This window comes from Astyanax mexicanus, chromosome 11 (assembly GCF_023375975.1).
Source record: "Astyanax mexicanus isolate ESR-SI-001 chromosome 11, AstMex3_surface, whole genome shotgun sequence".
NCBI lineage: Eukaryota > Metazoa > Chordata > Actinopteri > Characiformes > Acestrorhamphidae > Astyanax > Astyanax mexicanus.
This window is the reverse complement of record NC_064418.1, coordinates 24380331-24404294: the sequence shown is the minus strand read 5'-3', so window position 1 is coordinate 24404294 and position 23964 is coordinate 24380331. Positions and strand designations below refer to the sequence as shown.

Sequence of the window (23964 nt, the reverse complement as noted above, 5' to 3'; positions counted from 1 at the left end):
TATATTCCATTAAACACATTGAACATAATTATTTTTATTTATACTTTAACTTACAAATCATATTTGTATCCTTACTTATTTCTATTTCCTCGTTTGACTATTATATTTTCAGCCTATGTCTAGAAACGTTTTTTGTCACATAACAGAGTTGTTCTATCAGTATAATTCAGTATAATCTAACCAAAGTGTGGTAAAGAAATGAATCACAATTAAGTCATCTTTATTAACGTACATAAGCAAAGTATACATGTACACATGTAAAATTTTTATTTCTTTACTTCATACATTAATTTTAGTCAGTATCATTAGCTCTGGCTTTAAAAATATAACTATCAACATGCCCACCCATTATGTTCTACTACCCAACCCCCCCCCCCCCCCCCCCCCACCATAAGTGATGTATGTATTTCACTTATACATATCTTGATTTGTAAATCATATGACACATTTATATAAAGTGTATACCTGTAATTTAAAAGGATTTTCCAGAGCAATTAGAGTACAAATCGTTACATTTTAGTACAAATCCAAACCTCCATAAAATAAAAAAATCAAAAATCAGCCAATCAAAGGACTGAGAATTTAGCCAATTAAAACACCGAGCTGGGTGAAGCTGGAACACGGAACTGTGGACAGAGGACGCTCTGCGCTGTAGGATCCCCGCGCGCGCGTGAGTCGCGTCCAGCGTCACGGGGACGGAGGGGATCCGGCACGCCGCGCGCGCGGTGCAGCCTCTGGAGTAAACAGCGCGAGAGATGAGCAGCTTCCTGCTGGATTCTACACCTCTAACCGAGCAGGTAACGCGGCTTCTTTTCTCACAGCTCGCGCGCGTTTCTGTAACAGCGTAAAATCTGAGCTCTGCCTCTGAGAAGAGAGATAAACACGGAGCAGATCATTAGACCCTGGTGTAGATGATGCACTGATACAGCAGACACACACACACACACACATCACTGATACAGCTCACAACACATCCACACGGACGCATCTAAACAATCATACGTTCTGTCATAAAACCAGCTTCTATTGCCTCTATATTGTAACTGACAACCCAACCATTTGCATACTTAAAATAATAATCCTTGCCTATTTAAGTGATTGACTATTGTGAATAAGCTCTTGATTAAAAAAAATGGTCCTATAAGGCACCAGCACATGTTCATTTTTTTAGATTCTGTATAAAAAAAAACCCTAGTATATGTTGATATACTATGATTTCTGTTGATATAATAACAGGATTCAGACATTAAAGGGGACATATGAAGCAAAACTAAAAAACACCTAAAATCCATCCATCCACTTTTCTGTAAATCAGGTGAAAGATTTTGGTGTCAGGAATCAAATGCTTCTATGAGCCGTTTGGAGAGCTCCCTTACTATACTATAACATCACAAAAACAAAACAGCATAGAACCACCCTGGCACCACCCCTTACTCGTCAACTCCCACCAGAGCCACATCCACTATCATTTGAAGAAATGCCATTTCGGTCATTTTGGTGAAGAACCTGGTACAGTAAACAACAGGATTAGCCAGCAGACTTCGTCTGAGGAAGGGATCTGCACCTACTGTATGTGGCAAGTCAGCATGTGAGGGAGATGTAAGCACTTTCAAATAATGAGTTCTGTGATTCTATCATAGTTAGGAATTAACGAGTTTAAGGTGTGGTAAACTCTGAGTGTAAACATGGCTTGGCCTGCCACAGCTCATTTGCATAAAAGTGACAGAGCTCTTAAATGGCTCATTCTGAAATAGACTGAAGCTGGCAAGAGTAGAAAATAGAGCTGGTGAGACCTTTATGTGGGAGGAATTTTGTGAAAAGAACTTAACATGTTTTGTATAATCCATAGACAAATACTAACTTGTGTAAAAAGGATTTATAATATGTCCTTTTTAACGATTTAATCCAAAATATATAAATGCTCCTACTAAATAAGGTTATACTGGTTAGGACAGTTTACCAAGTTAGTTCTTGACCAGCACAGAGTATGCTTTTATTTTAGTTTGATGCATTAAACACATACACCCACACCTCTGATATATACAGTGACAGAATTCATAATATAATTACACAGCTAATATATCTAAACCATCATACTTACAATTTTATTAATAATGCATATTGGTTCTGTGGTGTAATAGATACACGGAAACTTAACTCTTTGGTTTCTATATAAACCCTCTTTGATAAGAGTGCTGGTAAAGCTGATTGCTTTAACATAATTCAGACATTTTAACACTTTTATACAAATATCTATAAGTGTCTAATACTAAATAAAAACAGCCTGGTTAAGCGTTTGACTAGCATAGGCTATGTTTCATTTCGGTTTGATGGTTTAGTTGGTCTACAAGTTAACCAGCTAACCCTGACCGGACTAGACTACCAGTATTGTTAACCAGCAGGACCAGAATCTGTTGCAACACAGACTATGGTGGTCAACAATAGGTTAACCAGCTAGCTTTCATGCATACAGTACACCAACCACATTGATCATCAAAGACCAGCTTAGACTATGTGCTAATGATAAACAGCTACGAGTATAGTAATAAAAGCTTAAATTAACAAGCTGAAATATACTCTGAAAGCAACAAGGAAACTGCTAACCCACTGTTACTGTGATGGTACCCCCATAGGTACATCTTCAGTACTATTAGTACAGAAAGGGTAATGATCATTAGATGAATGTCATTGCAGTCTAATGAAAAAACATGTATCTCAAAACAGCAACAAAGAGAGAGATAAAGCCTTCATAACTTTCAATGGAAGTCAATAAAAAAATGTTTATTTTAGGTCATTTTGGAGAATTTCTTTATTAAGAAATGTTGACACAGTGTAAGAGACAGTTTGTGTGTTTAATGTGTATAGTAACTAAAAATCGAGATACAGTACTTCTTTTTCATCTGACAGCAACAGTAAATGTGGTGTAATATTTTAAAACATATTTATGGTACACAATATTGGGTCATTTGTTTACATTGCTTACATCATAATATTTAAATTTGGTTAATTATTTAAAATTTTTACAATCATTTTGTTGATGTAAATTTGTTCTCTTTCAGTGTTTTTGTCAGTCTTTCATCTTGCTTTTACTCGGAACTGTAATAAAGATGGTTGGGTGGTTACGAGTGATCATAATGTATCCTCTATCCACCTAAGCAAATATTGTCTCTACATGGCAACCTTATGGATTAAAACCAAACCAGTGCACTTTAGGAGGTGATAACACAGGGCGGTGATGTCATAGTGAAAACAAGCTGTAACAAAAACAGTCAGTTCCAGTAACTGAGCTCTTCACGTGTTCATGAGGTAGTTTTGATATCCACACTCAATTAGGGCTGCATGATATTTATATATTCTGCCATATTTATATTAAAATATATTGGAATTTCCACCAGATTTAACCAGAACTTTGTGATTTAACATTTTGTGATATAAATAATACACCCTGCGCATCTAAGATAGGCATTAAATAAACATTTGATAAAAAAATCGATCAGGTTTAATCTGCCAACGATAGACATGGTATGGAAAATAAGATCAGTTTAAGTTTCCTTTTGCATCAACCATAAAAAAGGCGTTTAATATCCTCTGACATTTTACCCGACATTTTACACGTCTTGTGATGTGAATATTGCACATGTTCACATTGTGATGACGATGCTGAAATAATAAATTGTGCAGTCTTACTCTGAATATTAAGAGCTGAATGTTCTGGACATAATTCATGTCCTCAGCAAAATGCTGCAGATGGATCTGTTTCAAACTGAGACAGATCCGTGTGCATAAGTGCAGCTTCCTACTACACTTTATTCCTCCACATGAAGACTAACCTCTTCCTCTCCACAGCCAGGTAGATCTGAGTGATCCTGCTAACTAGATGATTATGTGATGAAGCATTTATTCAAGTGGCTTACTTGAAGTGTATGTGTACTACAGAACCAAAGACTTCATGAAACCTTTAAAAAGAGTGATATATAAGAAAAATAAGTACAGATTTGTACTTAAAAGAGTACAAAGCTTGTCGCTGGGGTTGTACCTTATATTGAGGTACAAAAAAGTACCTTTTAGTGAAAGTCCTTTTTTGTACCCATATTTTTGTGCCAGTAAATATTATAAACATTATAAACATTATCATCAACTAAATATGGCTCAAAAACTTAATAATCCAAAATTGTCTGGCTTTCAAATAAAAATGTGCAATTAAAATATTTATATTGTTTATAAGTGCAGTGATACAGAATACTAAATTTACCTTTTAGCTGGTAAAATGGTACAAATTTGTACTTATTGCTGTAAGGAAAGACTTTGTACTTCAGAGGGAACAAATCTGACCCTGTAAAGACCAATATTGTACCATTGAGGGTACAATTATGAAGAGTGTACCTTTGAGTACAAAAAAGTACTCATATCCTACCTCTGTTTTTTAGAGTGTACATGTATTGAATGTTTCTCATTAGATAAGAGAGAGAGGACAAAACAATAATTTGGTCAAAAAAGTAACCAACACATGTCTGCTGTAAATTATTATATTTTCAGCACAACACATATGAGCAATTCCTTTAAATGTGACGTGACTATTTTAAATCAGATTTGTTTTCAACCAGACAACCCTGCTGAAAATCCAGTTCAAGACATGCTTCTGCAGCTGGTTTCAGCTGGTCTATTCTGGACTTTGATGGTCAGTGAATCATCCATCCATCATTCAGTCAATCAACCAACAAACCAACCTTGATTTAAACTCACAATACATTGAGGATGATGCTCATTTACAATGTAGCCAAGCATTGTACTGATACAGTGTAAATATAAAGAGTAACATAAGTATAATTTGTGAAACAAAGTTATAGCAGGAACATTAAGAAAAGGCTATAAGTTTAATTGTAAAACTGATACATACAATTAGAACTAGGAAACTAAAAACAAAATTTAAATGTAGGAACACAAAAAAAATAATAGCAAGGAAAAAAAAATACATATAAGCTAAACTAGTAAAAACTAAAGAACAATTAAACAATTAAAAAAACATAAAAATGGACAGCAAGAAATACCAGTGATAGGATATATACAAAATTTTTTAAACAATAATAAATAAGTAGGTTAAAGCAGCACTAGGTAGGATTTCCTTGATTTTTGATCTTTTTAAAGAAGTAAAATTACAGCTTGAAACTCACTGCAGCGCTGCATTGAGGTGTAATAGGAGGAATAGTGGTGCTCTCGTGTCTGTGCCGGAGCTCCTCTGAGCTCAAACCAGACTCTGTAAGTTTTCCGAGGCGGCCGCGACCAACGCTCGCGAGAACTGCAACCTGCTTTCCGACCTTTAGTTCTAACAGTTCTACAAGGACTACTGGTTCATTCTTCACAAACTAACATACAGGCACTCTGGCAGAAGCTGGAAAGAGACCGAATATGTCTGTGAAAGCCAGAAAACGAGAAAGAGAAACTAATCCGCCTGAAACATTTATTACACTCTACAACTGTAGGGGGAGCCCATGAGCACAAAATCTCAATCCTACCTAGTGGAGCTTTAAATGACAGTTAATACAAAAAATATTATGCATCTAAAATACAGATCTAAAATAGATAATAATAAGTCAACGAACAGGTGCAAGTCAAGATGTTAAAAAAGCTAGTCAGCCAGGTAAAAACATACACATATACATATACATAGCTACATATACAAACACAAAACTAGTTGGTTAACCAGCTCTCCCATTTAACACACATTTACACTGAGCAGATTACAGCCGGTAAACATTAAACACAATATGTCATGTCTCAAAAAAGCAAAATTGTATAAGGAAACGTTGGATTTGTGAACACTAATAATATATCATATTGTGGCGTGGAAGAGGAAGGAAGACCCGTGAGACTCATGCTGAATGCTCAACAGCTCCTTTTATTGAACCGGCTTGCCACTCACTCACAGTCTTTAACAAGACTAGGAGAGCTAAACCATTCCCCACAGAGCTAAAACAGCCCAAAGGCCACCAACCCAGCTGTGTGTCTCCCAGATGGCAGATCCAGAGTGGTGCCCACCCTCTCTGCATAACCCCCAGCCACACACACAACCCAGAGCCGCCACATAGCCCCCCTCCCAAGGGTCAGCCGTCCCGGCGACCCCACCAACCCAACACAAACCCCGTGAACAACAGAATTTTTTTTTTTTTTTTTTTTTTTTTTACAATCAGTCGCAAACAAAGTCATTAAGGCGGGCGGCCTCCGTGCCCGCGGCTCGGAGGAAGAGCCAGAGTTCAGGTCAGGCACGAGTGCAAGGCCGGCAGGCTCCGCACCACCGTCCACAGTGTCCGACAGTCTCGGCCTATAGGGGGCCAGCCTATCACGGTGCACAATCATAGTGCGTCTGCCCCACCGGATCTTATACACCTCCCCCAGCCTGGACAGCACCAAGCACGGACCCACCCAGGCCGACTGGAGCTTCAGGCACAGTCCCTTCTTCCGCTGAGGGTTATATAGCCAAACCCTCGCCCCCACCTCCAACGGGTCACCAAAGCAGCGCGTGTCGTACGCACGCTTCTGCTTCTGTCCGGCAGCAGACTGGTTGGGGCGCGCTAGACGGTGTGCTAATTCCAGCGAAGAAGGTCCGAGACAAAAGTGGGCGTGTCCGGAGCGTACCCGCCCCCGTCAGGAGGCGCCCCAAAAGCCAGGGAGAGCGGGGTCCTCAGTTCGCGCCCGAACATAAGCAGAGCCGGCGTGAATTCCGTCGTCTCCTGCACAGCGGAGCGACAGGCCAGCAGCACTACCGGCAGGTGCCTGTCCCAGTCACGCTGGTTCTTGTCTGACACCATGGCCAACTGCGCCGCCAGCGTGCGGTTAAAACGTTCCACCAGTCCGTCACTCTGCGGATGAAGGGGCGTCGTCCTGGTCTTATGGATTCCCAGGATGCGGCAGACCTCCGCCATGACCTCCGACTCGAAATTTCTACCCTGGTCGCTGTGCAGTTCTTCCGGAACCCCGAATCTGCAAAAGAACTCCCGCACCAGGATATCCGCAGTAGTGACCGCCCCTTGGTCCGGCACCGCGTAGGCCTCTGGCCACTTCGTGAAATAGTCCATCTCCACCAGAACAAAGCGATTTCCAGAGTCCGTCACCGGAAAGGGGCCCAGCACGTCCACGGCCACCCGCTCCATCGGGCTGCCGCACTGGTAAGGGTGAAGTGGGGCGCGGGGCGCCCTCGAGGGGCCCTTCTTGGCAGCGCACACGTCACAGCAGTGCACGAAGAGTTCCACGTCGGTTCTACACCCAGGCCAATAGAAGCATTGCCTCAGGCGCTTCAGAGTCTTGGTGACACCAAAGTGCCCAGCCCCAGGTGACCCATGAACTCCCCGTAGGACCGATCCCCTAAGCGCCCGCGGTACCACCACCTGAACAACGCGCCGCCCGTTCGCCGGATCCTCCCAGGTATGGCACAGCACGCCGTCGGACAAACTAAAACTAGCCCAGTTGGAGCGCAACGCCTTAGCAATCGGGCCCAGCGGCACCACCTCCCCCACGACGGTGACGGTGAATTCGCGATCCGCCCGTTGCGCATCGCGGAGCTGCTCTACGGACACCTGAGCCACCCCGACAGCGCCAGTAACATCCCCGGAGATTGCAGCGCAGCGTGCGGTCTCAGCAGATTTCTCCTCAGCACGAGCACAATGTTTGCAGTCGGCGGCCACACACGGCCGGCGCGACAAAGCATCCGCGTTACTGTGGCCACGGCCCGGGGGGTGCACAACCTCAAAACGAAACTCCTGGAGTCTAGATAACCAGCGCGCGAGTTGGCCCTCGGGCTCGCGGAAACGCATGAGCCACTGCAGCGAGGCGTGGTCAGTGCGCAGCAGAAAGGGCACCCCATACACGTACGTTCGGAAATGTTTAAGGCTTTCGACCACCGCGAGTAGTTCCCGGCGTGTTACGCAATAGTTGCGCTCCGCCTTGTCCAGGCGGCGGCTATAGTACACTATTACGCGCTCGGAGCCATCCTGAACCTGCGACAGGACTGCTCCGAGGCCGTGGTTGCTCGCATCAGTATCCACAATGAAACTCTCAGACACCTTCGGATACGCTAGAATCGGAGCATTGCACAGGCGGCTTTTTAGCTCCTCGAATGCCCGCTCCGCCTTGTCAGACCAGCGGAATTTCACACTAGGCTTAGTCAGAGCATGAAGCGGCGCTGCCACGTCCGCGAACCCCCTAATAAACCGGCTGTAATACGAGGCGAGCCCCACGAAGCTGCGAACCATTTTTGCATCTCGCGGTGTGGGCCAGTCATGGACCGCCTCCGTCTTTTTGGGATCGGTTTCCACGCCAGCACCGCTCACTACGTGGCCCAGGAAGCTCACGCGCTGCCTTAGCAGATTACACTTTGCCGGATTGAGCTTCAGGTTAGCCGCCTGAATCGCGCCGAGCACCATTTCAAGGTGAGACAGTGCGGAGTCGAAGTCGGTTCCGTGCGCCAAGACACCATCCAAATAAACGATGCAGCATGACCGTGGAACCCCGCATAAAACACGCTCCATAAGACGCTCAAAAGTAGCCGGCGAGTTACACAATCTGAACGGAAGCACCGTGAAATGCCATAGGGCTGAGCCGAGCGAGAAAGCGTTTTTCTCCCTATCCCCCGCCGCGAGGGGCACCTGCCAATATCCGCTCCTCAGGTCTAACGAGCTGAACCAGGCTGAGCCAGACAGCTGGTCCAGCGTATCGTCGATCCTGGGGAGCGGGTAGGAGTCAAGCTTCGTGACAGCATTAAGTCGCCGATAATCCATGCAAAAGTGCCAATTTCCATACTTCTTTTTCGCAAGGACCACCGGGGCCGACCACGGGCTGCTCAAAGGCTCAATAATGCCCGTACTCGCCATCTCGTGGACTAACTGCTCCACCGCTACGCGCTTTGCTAACGCCAGACGGTGCGGCCTCAGCCTGATGGGCTGGGCGTCACCCGTGTTTATCGAATGAACCGCAAGGCTAGTTTTAGTACACTCGCGCTCAGACACAGCGAAACTCGTGCGAAAACGGCCGAGGGTAAGCATAGCATTCCTGGGGCCACCGTAACCCTCACTGGGTGGTCCCGGCTCCGTTTCCCGGCCGGCTGCAGTGCGCTCGCTTGTGGCCACGCCCCCCGCAGCGCCAGCACTCCAGTAGGGCATCAGACCGGCTCCGACCCCACCTCTGCGAATCACGGGCAACCGGCGACGCCCCCCACGGTCCAGGATGGCTTGAGAGGATGAGTTCGGACCGCTCCGCCACCTCCATGGCCAGCCTCGGCCAGCCTCACGTGTTTGCGCAGCTCGCTCGGCTCGAGGGCGCGCAGAAAGTTGATCCAACGCGAGCCTCCTCTGGACCGCTCGCGGAAACGTTGGGTAAGCTTGCCGGGTTAGTAGGGCCATCTCCGATGCCAGCACGCCCAGTGTCTCCCCCCCTCACCGCCCGCCACGATCTCAAGCTGAGCTTCGAAGGCTGTCCAGTCAGCGCTGCCGTCGTAGGGGTTAAGGAGGGGTTGAGCCGTCAAGCCCGCCATCCCGGAGGCTTGCGCCGCCATCATCGCGCCGTCCGTTCCGCGAGTCGGCACCGCTGTCCTTGCGCCATCCGCTCTGTGAGCCAGCGCCGCCGTCCTCGCACCATCCGCTCTGGGAGTCAGCGCTGCCGTCCTCGCACCATCCGCTCTGGGAGCCAGCGCCGCCGTGCTCGCGTCGTCCTCTCCCCGGCCACGACCTCCGAACAGCCCGCTGGGGCCGTCAGGTCCGAGTCCACTCCGCTGGAGAGCCTTGCCTCTAGTCCGTTGTCTTCCTCCTCAGCCGTTCGATTTCCCCTGCCAGCAGCTCAATATCTTCCAGCAGGGTCACTTCTGACACCAAATGTGGCGTGGAAGAGGAAGGAAGACCCGTGAGACTCATGCTGAATGCTCAACAGCTCCTTTTATTGAACCGGCTTGCCACTCACTCACAGTCTTTAACAAGACTAGGAGAGCTAAACCATTCCCCACAGAGCTAAATAGCCCAAAGGCCACCAACCCAGCTGTGTGTCTCCCAGATGGCAGATCCAGAGTGGTGCCCACCCTCTCTGCATAACCCCTCCCAAGGGATATGCCCCACCCCTGTCATCCTCGCACACAGGAGAACAGAAACATGCCTGCAGGCAGCCACACACACAACCCAGAGCCGCCACAATATGTACTTTGATCATGTGTGTCTGAGTGGGCTACTGCTGATGAGTCTCGCCAGTTGTAGATGGACGCATGTATTATTCTAATTCTAGCTCTTTCAGAACTAGACGAGAGCTCTTGAGGTTGAGTAATCACTGCAGGAGAGGATCTTAGGGATCTGAAGAGGTCTGTTGGGTCATGAGCTCCCCTTATGGTAACGTTTTCTTTCCAACCAAGCAGCATTTAAAAGAGTAGATGGTTTCTGTGCTTTTAAAGCCACAAGATAAAAACTCTTCAGGCTACCTGTAGTACCAAACATTAAAACATGTAGGCCAGGCTTACAGTACAAGATTTAATCTAAAACACACAGTCTAGTTTTAATATGTTCTCTGGTAACAAGGTCAAATCCAGCCCTTAATGAGCACTTTCATTGAATAAACATATCATTATTCCTTTTTTTGTTTCATTGTGGACATCTGTACATCTTTTACATGAAAAACTTTATACTTTTATTTCTTTGTTCATATGACATACAGAGAAATGGTTAATATATGGCTTTTGAAAGGGCTCAAATATTCAATAAAGTTACAAAACTGTCTGTAGACATAATGTAAAAAATGTTTTAATTGTTTTATGTAAACTTAGATAAGTTTGCCAATTAACACCTGAATGATTAAGAGAAGGTTTGGTAGAATGTGATGTGGACAGCTGAGACCAAAATTGAGCTCTTTGGCATCAACCTGACTCTCTGTGTTTGGTGGCAGGGAAATGCTGAATATGACCCCAAGAACCCCATCCCCACTGTCAAACACAGAGATGGAAACATTCTGTTTAGGGGCCCTTTCTCTGCCAAGGGTACATAAAGACTTCAACCTGGCTCATAAACGAGACCATGTACTATAGAATCTTGAACGAGAACCTCGTGAGCTCGATCACAATTTCAGTAGATTGGTCATGGCTGGGTCTTCCAGCATGACAATGACCCAAAACATATGGCCAAGACAACAAAGAACTGAAATCTGAGTGGCCTTTCACATGGTTAATGGGGAAATGAGTGAACATACAATACACGGTATCATCTCAGAAAGTTGAGGCTAGCAACAAAAGTAATTGCTCAAGTAATTAATGAAGTAATTGATCATTATGTTGTTTGACACAAACTGAAAGGCAGAACCTTTGCAAGAAGAGGAGAAGATAGGGAGAGCAAGCCATTGAGAGGAGAGACAGGGAAAAAGATATTTGAACCTAGCTTAAGATTCACACTACACAGTTTTTAGCCTGGTTTTAACCACAGTTTTACTCTTCTGACTTTAAACCTGGATGTTTCATGAGATTTAAAAATGAAATAATATCTCACATCTTTTATATATCTCCACAGACAGGTTGAGTGTCATTTGACACACATAAAGTTTCTTATCCTATTAACAGTGTGCTTTTTAAAGTGTATCATGGATATCATTAGTGCTAAACGAATTCTGGCCAATTGTACTTATATTTACAGGGAGCATATTTAGTCCAGTTTAAATGTATTAATTAATTGTAGTAGATTTTGAATAAAGTCAATGTACTAGTATACAATATATAGTAAAGTAATTGAGTTTATATGTGTATATCAGTGCCACTACTGATCCAATTTGATTGTGACCACATTTATCATGATAAATATTGAGTAGAAATGTGTTTAAAAATATTGGAATATATTATTTTAACATATCGTCCGGCTCTAGCTGACAGTTAAACACAAGGGAATGATCTCTCCTCTGATGAATTCTAGTTGTAACTCTGCAATACAAAGATCATTTACAAAATAGGTCACTGTTACCCTGCAAACGGGAGGCAGTGATGCTCCCTCTGGTAGAAGGGATTTTCTTGTTGCTATGGAATTCATGGCCTGGTTGCTAAGGCGGCCGCATATGGTGGATTCTCGTGAAGGTCCTCAAGTGAGTGAAGAACCTCGAGTGATTCTCACAGTCTAGGGAGAGAGTCCAACAGCGAAACACAGTGACAGACTTATATTGCAGTTTCTGATTCCTTTCTGATGCTGCCAATCAGAGAAAGCCTACAAGACTAGGATTAATAAAGCAGAGGAAAATAATAACATTAACAGCTTATGTTTCTGTGTGTTGCAGGTTCATGGAAAATGCTGCTGTATGTATTTGGCTGTGGATGTAAGACAGAAGGTCTTGAATGATTTGTGTTGAATTTATCCTTTGCACTAAACACTTGACCCTGTTCTCGTCCTCCACAAAGAACAGCCTGCAATAACCATGGCAACTGCAGCATCCCAGGGGTGCGTATACTTTGAACACTCATCTTTTATCTAAGACTTGTGTGTTTAGTGAAAATGCTTCAGTTATTTTTTATGTCAATCTTTTACTTCTTTAAGAAAGTGGCTTTGAGGTCTGAAAGCTCTGCATCTTTTTTTTTATTTCAGCCAGTTCTCATTTTCTGCAAATAAATGCTCTAAATAACAATATTTTATTTGGAATTTGGGAGAAATGTTGTCAGTTATTTATAGGATAAAACAACAATGTTAATTTTACTCAAACATATTTTTTTGTGATAATCTTTTTGGTGATATGACTAAATACTGTAAAGCATTTGATTCATTTCAAGAAGATACTGCTGCAATAAATTAAATGTCAACATTTCGACAATTGACAGTATGCTTAAATAACCAAATGAAGGATATCATCAATTGGATGATGTGCAGCAAACAGAATAAAATTCACATCACTGCACTGTGGATAAAAAGGTTGCATTATTTTAGGAATCTGTAATTGTTGATGCATTTTGTTTGTGCATCAAAATTAAGATAAATACAGCATATCGTAAATATGTTTTTAAATAGTGGGATGTATTTTTACTGTATTGTTTAGCCCTGTTTGTTTTTGATTATGTATTTCCTCACCCTGGATTTGAAGAGGTTGTTGTTTCTCACATTGTGAGTAATTCAAAAGACACAAAATCTTGAGCTTCCAGAGCGTCCAGACAGACACATATCTGCACAAATCTGATTGTATTTCAATTATGGTTTGGTGGTTTCTGGCTGCTCATACTGTCAAAAATCAACCTGGTGCAATCAGATATGAGCTGACAGCCTGAACTTTCTTGCTCTGTTTTACAAAGACCTGTCACTGAAAACAGAATGTTACAAATGGAAAAAACAGACTTTTGGATTTTCACATCAGTATCTCTGAGCACTGATTGAGCACTCCCTCTGATTGCGCTTCTGCCTGACTGATTATGTAATTGTCTACTAACGTCAGAGAAACGTCAAACCATTGAACTGATTTGGATTATGCTTTAGATCAGCCCTTCCATTTAACACTGTGTACATACCAATTCACACCTCGAATGATGTGTTCAATAAAAGTCTGTTCAGTTCTCTGTGTGTTAAATGGCAGATAATGCTAAGAGATTATTTACGTTCAGGATATTTAGAGCACAGTAGCAGCATCTATATGCCTCAGGTTCTTTCACAGTCTATTTACTCTTTTATTCTAGGTTATTTCAGCTGTAGAGAACCATGGTGAAGAAGTAGATTGGACTCTTCAGGCATGGACTGACTGACCCTGCTTTCAATGGATTTCACCACCATGTCCTTGTGTAACACTAGCACTCTGGAAGGATGTGACCTTCTGAGGCCGATGAACGACGAGCTGCCGGAGGCTGAGACCGCTCTCATGCCTGCCATACTCAGGGTGGCCCTGGCTGCCATCATGATATTCATGATCACTATCGGGTTCCTGGGGAATTCCATCGTGTGCCTGATTGTTTATCAGAAGCCAGCGATGCGTTCAGCCATCAACCTGCTTCTTGCCACGCTGGCCTTCTCGGACATCATGCTCTCGCTGCTGTGCATGCCTTTCACTGCTGTCACTTTGGCAGCCACTGACTGGAGCTTTGGACCGGCGTTCTGCAGAGCCTCGGTCATGCTCTACTGGCTCTTTGTCCTGGAGGGCGTGTCCATCTTGCTCATAATCAGCGTGGACCGATTTTTAATCATCGTGCAGAGGCAGGACAAGCTAACGCCACACCGGGCCAAAATTCTGATCGCAGCGTCGTGGGCGCTGTCCTTCTGTGTGTCTCTCCCATCTGTGGTGGGCTGGAGGACAGCAGGCATGGCAGAGCGGGCGGCACCCCAGTGCATCCTGGGATACAGTGACTCACTGGCTGACCGGGGATACACTGTGCTGCTAGCAGTGTCTGTTTTCTTTGTGCCGTTTAGCGTAATGTTGTACTCGTACCTGTGCATTCTCAACACAGTGCGGAGAAACGCGCTACGCATTCACAACCACGTCTCTGAAGGCAGCGTTGGGATCAACCACGTCAGCAAGCTGGGTCTGACAGGTCTGCAGCGCCCACCACAGGTAAACGTGGACATGAGCTTCAAGACCAGAGCCTTCACCACTATCCTCATACTGTTCATCGGGTTCTCTGTTTGCTGGCTGCCTCATACAGTGGTGAGCTTGCTTGCAGTCTTCAGCCGCCAGTTCTACTTCAGTCCAGTGTTTTATCCAGTTAGTGTGGGAGCTCTTTGGCTTAGTTACCTGAAAGCCGTCTTCAACCCTGTCATCTACTGCTGGAGGATCCGCAAGTTCCGCGAGGCCTGCTTGGACTTCATGCCCAAGACCTGCAGGCTTTTCCCCAAGGTCCCGGGTCGAAGTCACAGGCGGATAAAACCCAGCAATATTTATGTGTGTAGCAGTGAGACCCAGTCTTCAGTGTAGGACGTGTAAGAAACTTCAGAGACCTTTAAAGTATATGTGGGTCACAAACAACAAACAAACAACTGTTGGCACATAAAATCATCTGCTATAGTTTGGATCTACACTAAAGAAAGATGCATACAATTTATTCACCTGATATTTATTAATGAATACTATAAAATAATATAAACCATTTGTTTCTAAGCAATTATATTATTTTTTTATTTGTTTAGTGTGTTTAATTAGCATGAATCTAGGCAGCATAAATGGTTTAACAGTGAATACATACTTTTTATGCACACACACACATCTGTATTGTAACTGTTATAGACTTTATTTCAAAAGCATTTATACTGGTCTCTTCATCATGACGATTAGACCAAACATAATTACCAAATCCTGAATACTTCAAAAAGTAATAATACAACAAAAATTTATATAATACAGTTTTATCTTTCATTCCATTAGCATTGTTTGTAATGTTGGTGCTGTGACGATCAGCCATAACATTAAACCCACTTACCTAATATCTGTCCCTTTCATGCCAACAATACAGCACTGACCATCATTGAACATCAGTGAGATGGCCCCATGTTGGTCACAAACAAATAAAATCATTTACTAGATGGACTACACTAGAGAATGATGCACATTCAAATCATTCACCTGATATTAATTAATTAATACTATAAAATAATTTATAAGTAGTTGTTTTTAAGCAAGGTTAGTGTTTTAGATTTGTTAAGTGTATTTCAATTACACTTAATGTATGGATATAGGCAGTATAAACTGTTGAGCAGTAAATCATATGAATGCAACAAATTAAATATGGGTATTTTTATTATATTTATGTACACACACACACACACTCATTTACACATACACACACGTACACACAAACACACACACACACACGTTTTATTCCAAAAGCATTTCTACTGGTCTGTTCTTCATGAAGTTTAGACACAATGTAATTGCTAAAACCCGCATACTTAAAAAAGTAATGATACAGAAAAATTAAGATACAAAAGTTTTATTTTTCATTCCATTAGTGTTGCTTGTAAAGTTAGCACAGTGATGATCAGCCATAACTTTAAAACCACTTGACTAATATTGGTCCACTTTATGTCAACAATACACCACTAACCATCACTGAACACCAGTGAATCTTAAGCACCCTGACACTGTCAGTGTTTGACTTTTGGGAGATACTGACAACTATTCACTGGAAACACCCCACAGGCCCTGCCTGATGTTTTGAAGATGACGCTGTCATCTGCTTTTCACAGTGTGGCCCTTGAGTCAGTTGTTTTAATGTTGTGGTTGGTCTGTGTGTAGAAATGTCATGATTTGTCAGTGTGCACCATTTTTTCAGTGTGATGGTGTCAATTATGGGAAAATCATAATAATGCTGCAATGATGGAAGTCGGTGCTGAAATTGCTAAGAAAAAAATTAAGCAGTCTGAAGTGACTGTAATTGTTATATTAAGTTTTGTTTATGTGACTTATTGGATGTCTGTTTTATCTGGAATTACTTTCTCTCTCTTTTAAAAAATTAATCCGGTGTAAAAATGTAGGCCTACTTGGGGTTTAGTGAAATATGATAACAAGTACAAACTTTTGTTGAATAGCCCCAGCATTCTGAAATACAGCGCTTTTAGCAGATGCTTTAAACAGGATTACGATGTCAGTGATAGGGGCATAGTGTTACCCAAGCAAAGAAATCACTATTTTAACACTTTTAAAGGCACCTGAATAACAAGCTCTGTTCTCAGTGTTTTATTTTAAACGTCAGTGCTCTCAGAATTCTACCAATAAAGTGTGGAGCTACTTTGAGCCTGTTAATGATAGCCCCTATTGCTAGCATTGTAAGCCTGTTGGGGGCTAAAAGTGCTGTATTTCAGAGTACTGGGGGAGAATGGAGGTGGGCTATTCAACAAAAGTTTCACTACACCCCAGACTTCACCTTTAATGTCTTCAATGTCAGAGCTACTGCTTTTACTGTATTATTTTTAATAAATGCAAATTTTCAAACAATAACTGCTTGAATTACCAGGTTTCACTTGTAACACCACTTAGCCTATGTGAATGGAAATTCCCTGAATATATGTGACTGTATTTTTTTTTTTAACATAACACCTTGTAATCTGTACATAATCAGGAACAATGTACAATGTTGTATTTTCCCAATAAATGAGGTATGAACTGATTTTTTTTTTCAATTTTAAACCTGATAATACTGATAATACAGAAGAAAAGGGGACCTTTATTTTGCCCGGTCTGCGGCGGCGGGTTTCTGAATTAAAAAATTAAAGTCCTTCTTCCGGTGATGTGGGAAGTGGACGGAGAGACATGGCAGCCTACAGCGGGGGACACGGCGGTGGAGAGATGAGACAGTCTGAGGGAACCGCGGCTGAAACTGATCTCCTGCTTCACCCCGAGCTTCTGTCCGAGGACTTTATTAAACTCGTGCTGAATGAGGTCAGAATAATAGATCTAATTCCCCTGTAGTTAAACAGTTAGAGCTCTCATTCACTCACATACAGTCAGTTTACACCGGTCACAGTGTACACAGCCCGTCACTCTGTTTACAGTCAGTTTACACCGGTCACAGTGTACACAGCCCGTCACACTGTTCACTCTGTTACAGACAGTTTACACCGGTCACAGTGTACACAGCCCGTCACACTGTTTACTCTGTTACAGACAGTTTACACCGGTCACAGTGTACACAGCCCGTCACACTGTTCACTCTGTTACAGACAGTTTACACCGGTCACAGTGTACACAGCCCGTCACACTGTTCACTCTGTTACAGACAGTTTACTCCGGTCACAGTGTACACAGCCCGTCACACTGTTCACTCTGTTACAGACAGTTTACACCGGTCACAGTGTACACAGCCCGTCACACTGTTCACTCTGTTACAGACAGTTTACACCGGTCACAGTGTACACAGCCCGTCACACTGTTCACTCTGTTACAGACAGTTTACTCCGGTCACAGTGTACACAGCCCGTCACACTGTTCACTCTGTTACAGACAGTTTACTCCGGTCACAGTGTACACAGCCCGTCACACTGTTCACTCTGTTACAGACAGTTTACTCCGGTCACAGTGTACACAGCCCGTCACACTGTTCACTCTGTTTACAGTCAGTTTACACCGGTCACAGTGTACACAGCCCGTCACACTGTTTACTCTGTTACAGACAGTTTACACCGGTCACAGTGTACACAGCCCGTCACACTGTTCACTCTGTTACAGACAGTTTACACCGGTCACAGTGTACACAGCCCGTCACACTGTTCACTCTGTTACAGACAGTTTACTCCGGTCACAGTGTACACAGCCCGTCACACTGTTCACTCTGTTACAGACAGTTTACACCGGTCACAGTGTACACAGCCCGTCACACTGTTCACTCTGTTACAGACAGTTTACTCCGGTCACAGTGTACACAGCCCGTCACTCTGTTTACTCTGTTACAGACAGTTTACTCCGGTCACAGTGTACACAGCCCGTCACTCTGTCCACTCTGTTACAGACAGTTTACACCGGTCACAGTGTACACAGCCCGTCACTCTGTTCACTCTGTTACAGACAGTTTACTCCGGTCACAGTGTACACAGCCCGTCACTCTGTTTACTCTGTTACAGACAGTTTACTCCGGTCACAGTGTACACAGCCCGTCACTCTGTCCACTCTGTTACAGACAGTTTTCTCCGGTCACAGTGTACACAGCCCGTCACTCTGTTTACAGTCAGTTTACACTGGTCACAGTGTACACAGCCCGTCACACTGTTTACTCTGTTACAGACAGTTTACACCGGTCACAGTGTACACAGCCCGTCACTCTGTTCACTCTGTTACAGACAGTTTACACTGCTGTTAGCGGGTCTGAATAGTGGGTAAATGTGGTACAGCACATTTTATTTACGCTGCATGTGCGGTAAAGTGTGTGTGTGGGTGTGTTACTGAAACTGTCAGAAGAGCTTTTACTGAGCTGTTTTTTATTCAGACTGCAGGACCACTCCTAAACATTCACGTTTACGTTTCTTACGCAGCAATGTTATCATATGATATATATATTATATGTGCCTCTTTTTCGATGAGTTAACACTGTGGTTCTGCTGATGGTGTCGAGTTTTCTTTTCTGTCGAGTTGTTCCATCTGCTGCTGCCTTCATTTACATTCACAGGAAATAAAACTTCCTAAATAAAACATTAGGTAGAATGTTGTGTTGATATTATAAAATGACCATATTAGAAAATGCTCCCAGTAGAAGTATAGGTATAATACGTATGCTATTTGGATAGCCTGGAAAACTACATCAGGTAAGGTAATTGAGAGAATATACAGATATGTAATAAGATATGACCATTTCTCATTTTCTGTAAATAAATGCTCTAAATGAAAACATTTTATTTGGAATTTGGGAGAAAAGTTGTCAGCAGTTTATAGAATAAAACGAAAAAAATATAGAAAAAAATAAGTTCAATTTATCAAACAAAATGTTGTAAATAGTAAAATCAAAGAAACTGATCTTTTTTTTTTTTTTAAAGTGGTCTCTTAATTTGTTTCCGGAGCTGTATATTTTACAATTATTATGTTCCTATTTGCAATAACAGTTGCACAATAACAGTTAATTCATTATATATAATTAACAGGAGAAGAACAAAATAGTAAAGAAAAACATATGAATACATTTGAAAATTGGCGGTTAGTGGTGCATGTGCTGAACCAGACGTGTAGTTATTAATTGGTTGGTGTTCTTGTGTTAGTATGTTTTGTACTGTTATGAGTAGATCAGACACAGCAGTGCTGCTGGAGTTTTTAAACACTGTGTTCACTTGCTGTCCTCTCTATTAGACACTCCACACCTGATCATCAGTGTAATGGTGTTAGTGGTGTAACTTGGTGTTGAGCCACACTAGCCCTTTGCAGATAGGTTTAGACATGCAGAGTTTATTATAATTACTTATTCTAAAAGTATTAATCCCTCTTTTACATATTTAATGAGATTAACAAGTTCTGAATTTACTCTCACAGAGGAAGATCTGTACAGAAGATAATGAAGACCGTGATCAGCTGACAGATTTGTATATCCAGCATGTTATTCCTCTACCTCAGCGTGAACTCCCCAATAGTAGGTGGGGAAAGAGAATGGAGAAGACAAAAGCACGCCAGAGCTCGACTAGTGGACACGGGTAAATGAGGATTCAGAAAACCCATTGTCCCTGTTCTTCTTAATACTTTTAAGATGGCAAGGAATGGTGCATGCATGAAACTTATACATGATTTCTTTGTCTCCTCTTTATAACAGCTCAAGCACAGATAGTGGCAGGAAAAGGCCACTGATTGTGTTTGACAGAAGCTCCTCCAGCACTGGCAGTGTTAAATTGAAGAAGCCTGATGATTTTTCATCATCAGCAGTTGCAGAACGCTTAAAGCCCCCACCTTCCACTATCAACCTCACCAACCCCATACGCAAACTTTTAGGGTCCTCAACAAACTGTTCTCCATCCTCATCCACTGTGTCTTCCACCCAAACTCCAGCATCAGCTTCAGGTGCTACCAAGAGTCCTACAGGCAATGGCAGCCTAAGCTCCTCAGGACACTCCAGCAACACAAACACAAAGCTGAAGCGTGGACCACCAAACGATGGAGTGCCTGGAAGCCCTGTGAGTAGTTCTCAGATTAAGAATGCTAGGAGAACAGAGAATCTAGGAACAGTTAAGCATCTTATACACAATCTATCCAAATGCTGAATTGTTCCTTGCATGGATAAACAAGGAAAAACCCTTTAATTTTGCTTCTGTATAGCATAATAACGATTAGATTAATAGAAATATAAGGATGAAAGCAATGTTTACTGTGTTATGATAGTTATGTTATGAAGATGGATCTTGACATTTGTGTTATCATTTGTGGATCAGATATTTATGTGACATTTTGCTATCAGCTTTGCTGTCACACTTTTAGCCTCAGTTTTGGATTGTGGTTTATCCACGCTGATTTTATTGGTCTAATTCTGTAATGACACTGTAGTAAAAACTGTAGTCTCTACTAAAATGAGTACTGTACAGTACTGTGCGAATACTGTGCACAGTTTTAAGGACGTTTCACCCAAAAAAGTCTGGATCTCAGGGTTCATGTTTTTGTTTGGGATTGGGGTTTCAGCACAAAACCAGTACCTTTTTGTGTTCTGTTGCCAAATGATATTAGCCATGCAATTGGTCTAAAAAAAAAAGTAAAAAAAAAAAATCCAAAAAGTTGTTTTCAAACAACCGAAGCATAGTTTAAGTTGATCCAGACATAGTCTGCCAATTTGGTCTTTTTAGAGCTGCACTGATCGACAACATCAAATATAAAAAATTGTCAATGTGGAATTTCATTGTAGACACGTCATTAATATGTGATGGAGCGAGAGAGAGAGAGAGAGAGAGTGCACACCTCTTGCTTAATTAGCCAATGAGCTTTTAGTGTGGGTGGGGCTTGCAGCGTGTGAGAGAGTGGGAGAGAAAGAGCGGTAGAGACGCACAAACAGCATCCAACACATTTAACTCCAAAGTACTGTACAGTCAATCTTTGCTAGTTCTATACAGTTTAAACACTGATTTCTATATTACCTGTAGTGAGTTAAATTACTACAGAGAGCTGCTGAGGTCAGTTTAACAGGCTTCACTTCTTCATTACCATTATTAGCGTAATTAAACTAACATTAGCTGGATACGTGTGAGAGAGATACTGTACTCTGTCCACTCCGTTAAAATTAAGCTATATGTTATGGTAACTACAGACTTTAATTGGAAAAAAAATCATAATTTTAGACAATCATTTCTTTTTAGGGAGGTATCTCCTTGGAAATAAGTAAGAAAAAAGTATCCTAGAACCTCCAAAACTACTATATAAACATCTTTACACTGCATAGGAAGATAAAAGGTGGGGGAAAGGATTTGCTTTTGCAATTAAAAAACATTCAAACACTGATGAATTATCTCTTGCTTCTTGATGTCTGCTCTAGCCAGATTCTGTCAGTCATGATCATTACCACCCACTGTGTTGTCTACTGTGGGTGGTAATGCCTTCTTTGATGTATTCCTGGCAAATAATGACATATTGAGATCCTATGACTTCATGACAGCATCTCCAAGTAGGCTTACTCTCTAGAAATTGAGATTTTTTTTTACAGGTGCCTGCAACTTTTGCACATTTACTGTATGTAGTTGTCTCATAAATCTAATTTTTCTTTTGTAACAGGAGCTCAAGTCACCTGAGGTAAAAAAGAAGATTCAACACGTCACATGGCCTTGACCTCAGATGCATCTTTACAAGCTCAAAGTGGGAAGGACTGCCAATACCTTTTTGAGGGTCTGAGTTTGCTGAGTGTCTCAGCTGTGTGCCCCATGTCAAAAGAAGCCACAAAAAGGGGTTGATGAGCTTCTGCATTGGAATCAGGATGTGAGCTGTTACACAGCGGCAGTAAAGCAGCAGTGATGTGAGGTCCTCCCGTACACTTGCCAAAAGAAGGGTACTAGAAAAGACCTTTCTCTTGAACATGAATACCGTAGGCCTGTAGCTCTGAGGATCACTGAGTCTGGCTATGTTTGGAAACACTGTTAAAATGTCATTTTTACCTGAATAAAGAATGATGTGTATTTACTACATCTCACAGGTGAAGATTTGTTTATAAAATCCATCAAAAGAGATAACTGGAGAAGAGTGTAATTTGGGCATTTCTCATCCAAGTATCGTTTCTGTTTGTGAAGGAATGCCACATAGGAGAAGATACCAGTTCTATTCTATTTAGCTGGGTTCACACTATAACATTCTATGCCACATTGTCTGGTCCCCAACTCTTGTAGGAAATTGCAGATAAAATCTCTGTGCTGACTCAGACACTGTGTGTAAACAGCATTAAGACATGACCTGAGTGATTACTGAAGAAGTGCAGATGCCTCCTTAGCCCCTGACAAATATAATTTATCACTTTTTAGTATAATTTGTATAGTTTAATATCTGGACCTGTCAGTGACTCTAAGACTATGTTCAGACTGCAGGCAAAATCAGATTAGTTTTTTAAATCAGGTCTGTTAAGATGACCATTTTTAAAATTTGATCTAGTTATTTGAAAATGATCAGATTGCTTTTGTGTGTCTGGACATCACAAACTTATCAACACGGGTTGCTGTGGTAACAAGTTCTGTATCAGTGGACCTCTGTACTTCCATCGCTCTGAATTTTTAAGACACATCTGTACAAATCCGATTGTAATTGTTTTTCAAAGGACCTCCCAATAGGGTCAATAAAAAAAAAACAACGTGTTTTTTGTGCTTCCAGGCTGTTCAGACTATTAAATATCAATAAGGGTTGGGATAATTTATCAATATTGTGATATATCATTTGTGACATTTATTGCGATTATTGCGTCAAATATCAGTGTTTTATTGAAACATTGGCACACTAACCTTCTTAAGACTTGCCCCCAATTAGACTTACTAAAGTCACGGCTTTATTACTCCACGTGGTGGCACTAATGAAATGAATAGGGTGCACCTGCAGTAAAGAATATTTGCTGTCAAATTGACATCAATGAATCTATAATTCCGTATTTAGGAGTATTTTATCCTCTTCAGTAACACAGATTCTGTGAAGTATCATAAATAATTGTCTTGTTGTGTTTTTAAATATCATAAAAAACTAACGTTATCTTGGGCAGCAAATTGTAATATACTATGTAGCGTTAGATGCCCTGTGTTTTCCACCCATTAATCTGGATACAATCTAGATATGCCAAAGAAATCTGAATTAAGATTGCAGTTTGAACATAGTTTTAATCCAACAGTGTGAAAAGTGTTGTGACTGAAAGAGGAGTAACAAACTACAGCCAATAAGAGCGCAATACACAAGGAAAGAAGAAAGCTGGTGGAGGTGTAGTTACACACACCCATCTATATCCATTTTTATACCTTCTGTTTAGGCACATTCATTTTTGAAAAAGTAAAAAATCATGCATCTCATGCATGCCATCACATCAAGTTATCATGTGGTTTTGTAACAAAATATGATTATGAAATGCAGACTTGCTGAGGGTTCCTTGTA

At 42.1% G+C, this 23964-nt stretch overlaps 2 protein-coding genes across 2 annotated transcripts; both read left to right on the top strand.

The window, feature by feature from the left end:
* Positions 1–618: 618 nt before the first annotated feature.
* On the top strand, positions 619–17068 carry gpr45 (G protein-coupled receptor 45). The gene is made up of 3 exons (XM_007255551.4): positions 619–797; positions 12277–12437; positions 13655–17068. The coding sequence occupies exon 3, from the start codon at positions 13732–13734 to the stop codon at positions 14878–14880; it is 1149 nt and encodes a 382-aa protein (XP_007255613.2). The 5' UTR covers positions 619–797; positions 12277–12437; positions 13655–13731; the 3' UTR covers positions 14881–17068.
* A 104-nt stretch (positions 17069–17172) lies between these two features.
* c11h2orf49 (chromosome 11 C2orf49 homolog) lies at positions 17173–22529 on the top strand. Its single transcript, XM_049484975.1, has 4 exons — positions 17173–17340; positions 19912–20069; positions 20186–20543; positions 22123–22529. Exons 1-4 carry the CDS (start codon positions 17212–17214, stop codon positions 22174–22176), a joined length of 699 nt encoding a protein of 232 aa, XP_049340932.1. The 5' UTR covers positions 17173–17211; the 3' UTR covers positions 22177–22529.
* The last annotated feature ends 1435 nt before the right edge of the window (positions 22530–23964 follow it).

Coding starts and splice junctions, on each gene's coding strand:
- gpr45 (XM_007255551.4), top strand. CDS start 13,732: ATGGATTTCACCACCATGTCCTTGTGTAACACTAGCACTCTGGAAGGA.
- c11h2orf49 (XM_049484975.1), top strand. CDS start 17,212: ATGGCAGCCTACAGCGGGGGACACGGCGGTGGAGAGATGAGACAGTCT. Junction 17,341..19,911: donor TTAAACTCGTGCTGAATGAG/GTCAGAATAATA, acceptor TTACTCTCACAG/AGGAAGATCTGTACAGAAGA. Junction 20,070..20,185: donor AGCTCGACTAGTGGACACGG/GTAAATGAGGAT, acceptor TCTTTATAACAG/CTCAAGCACAGATAGTGGCA.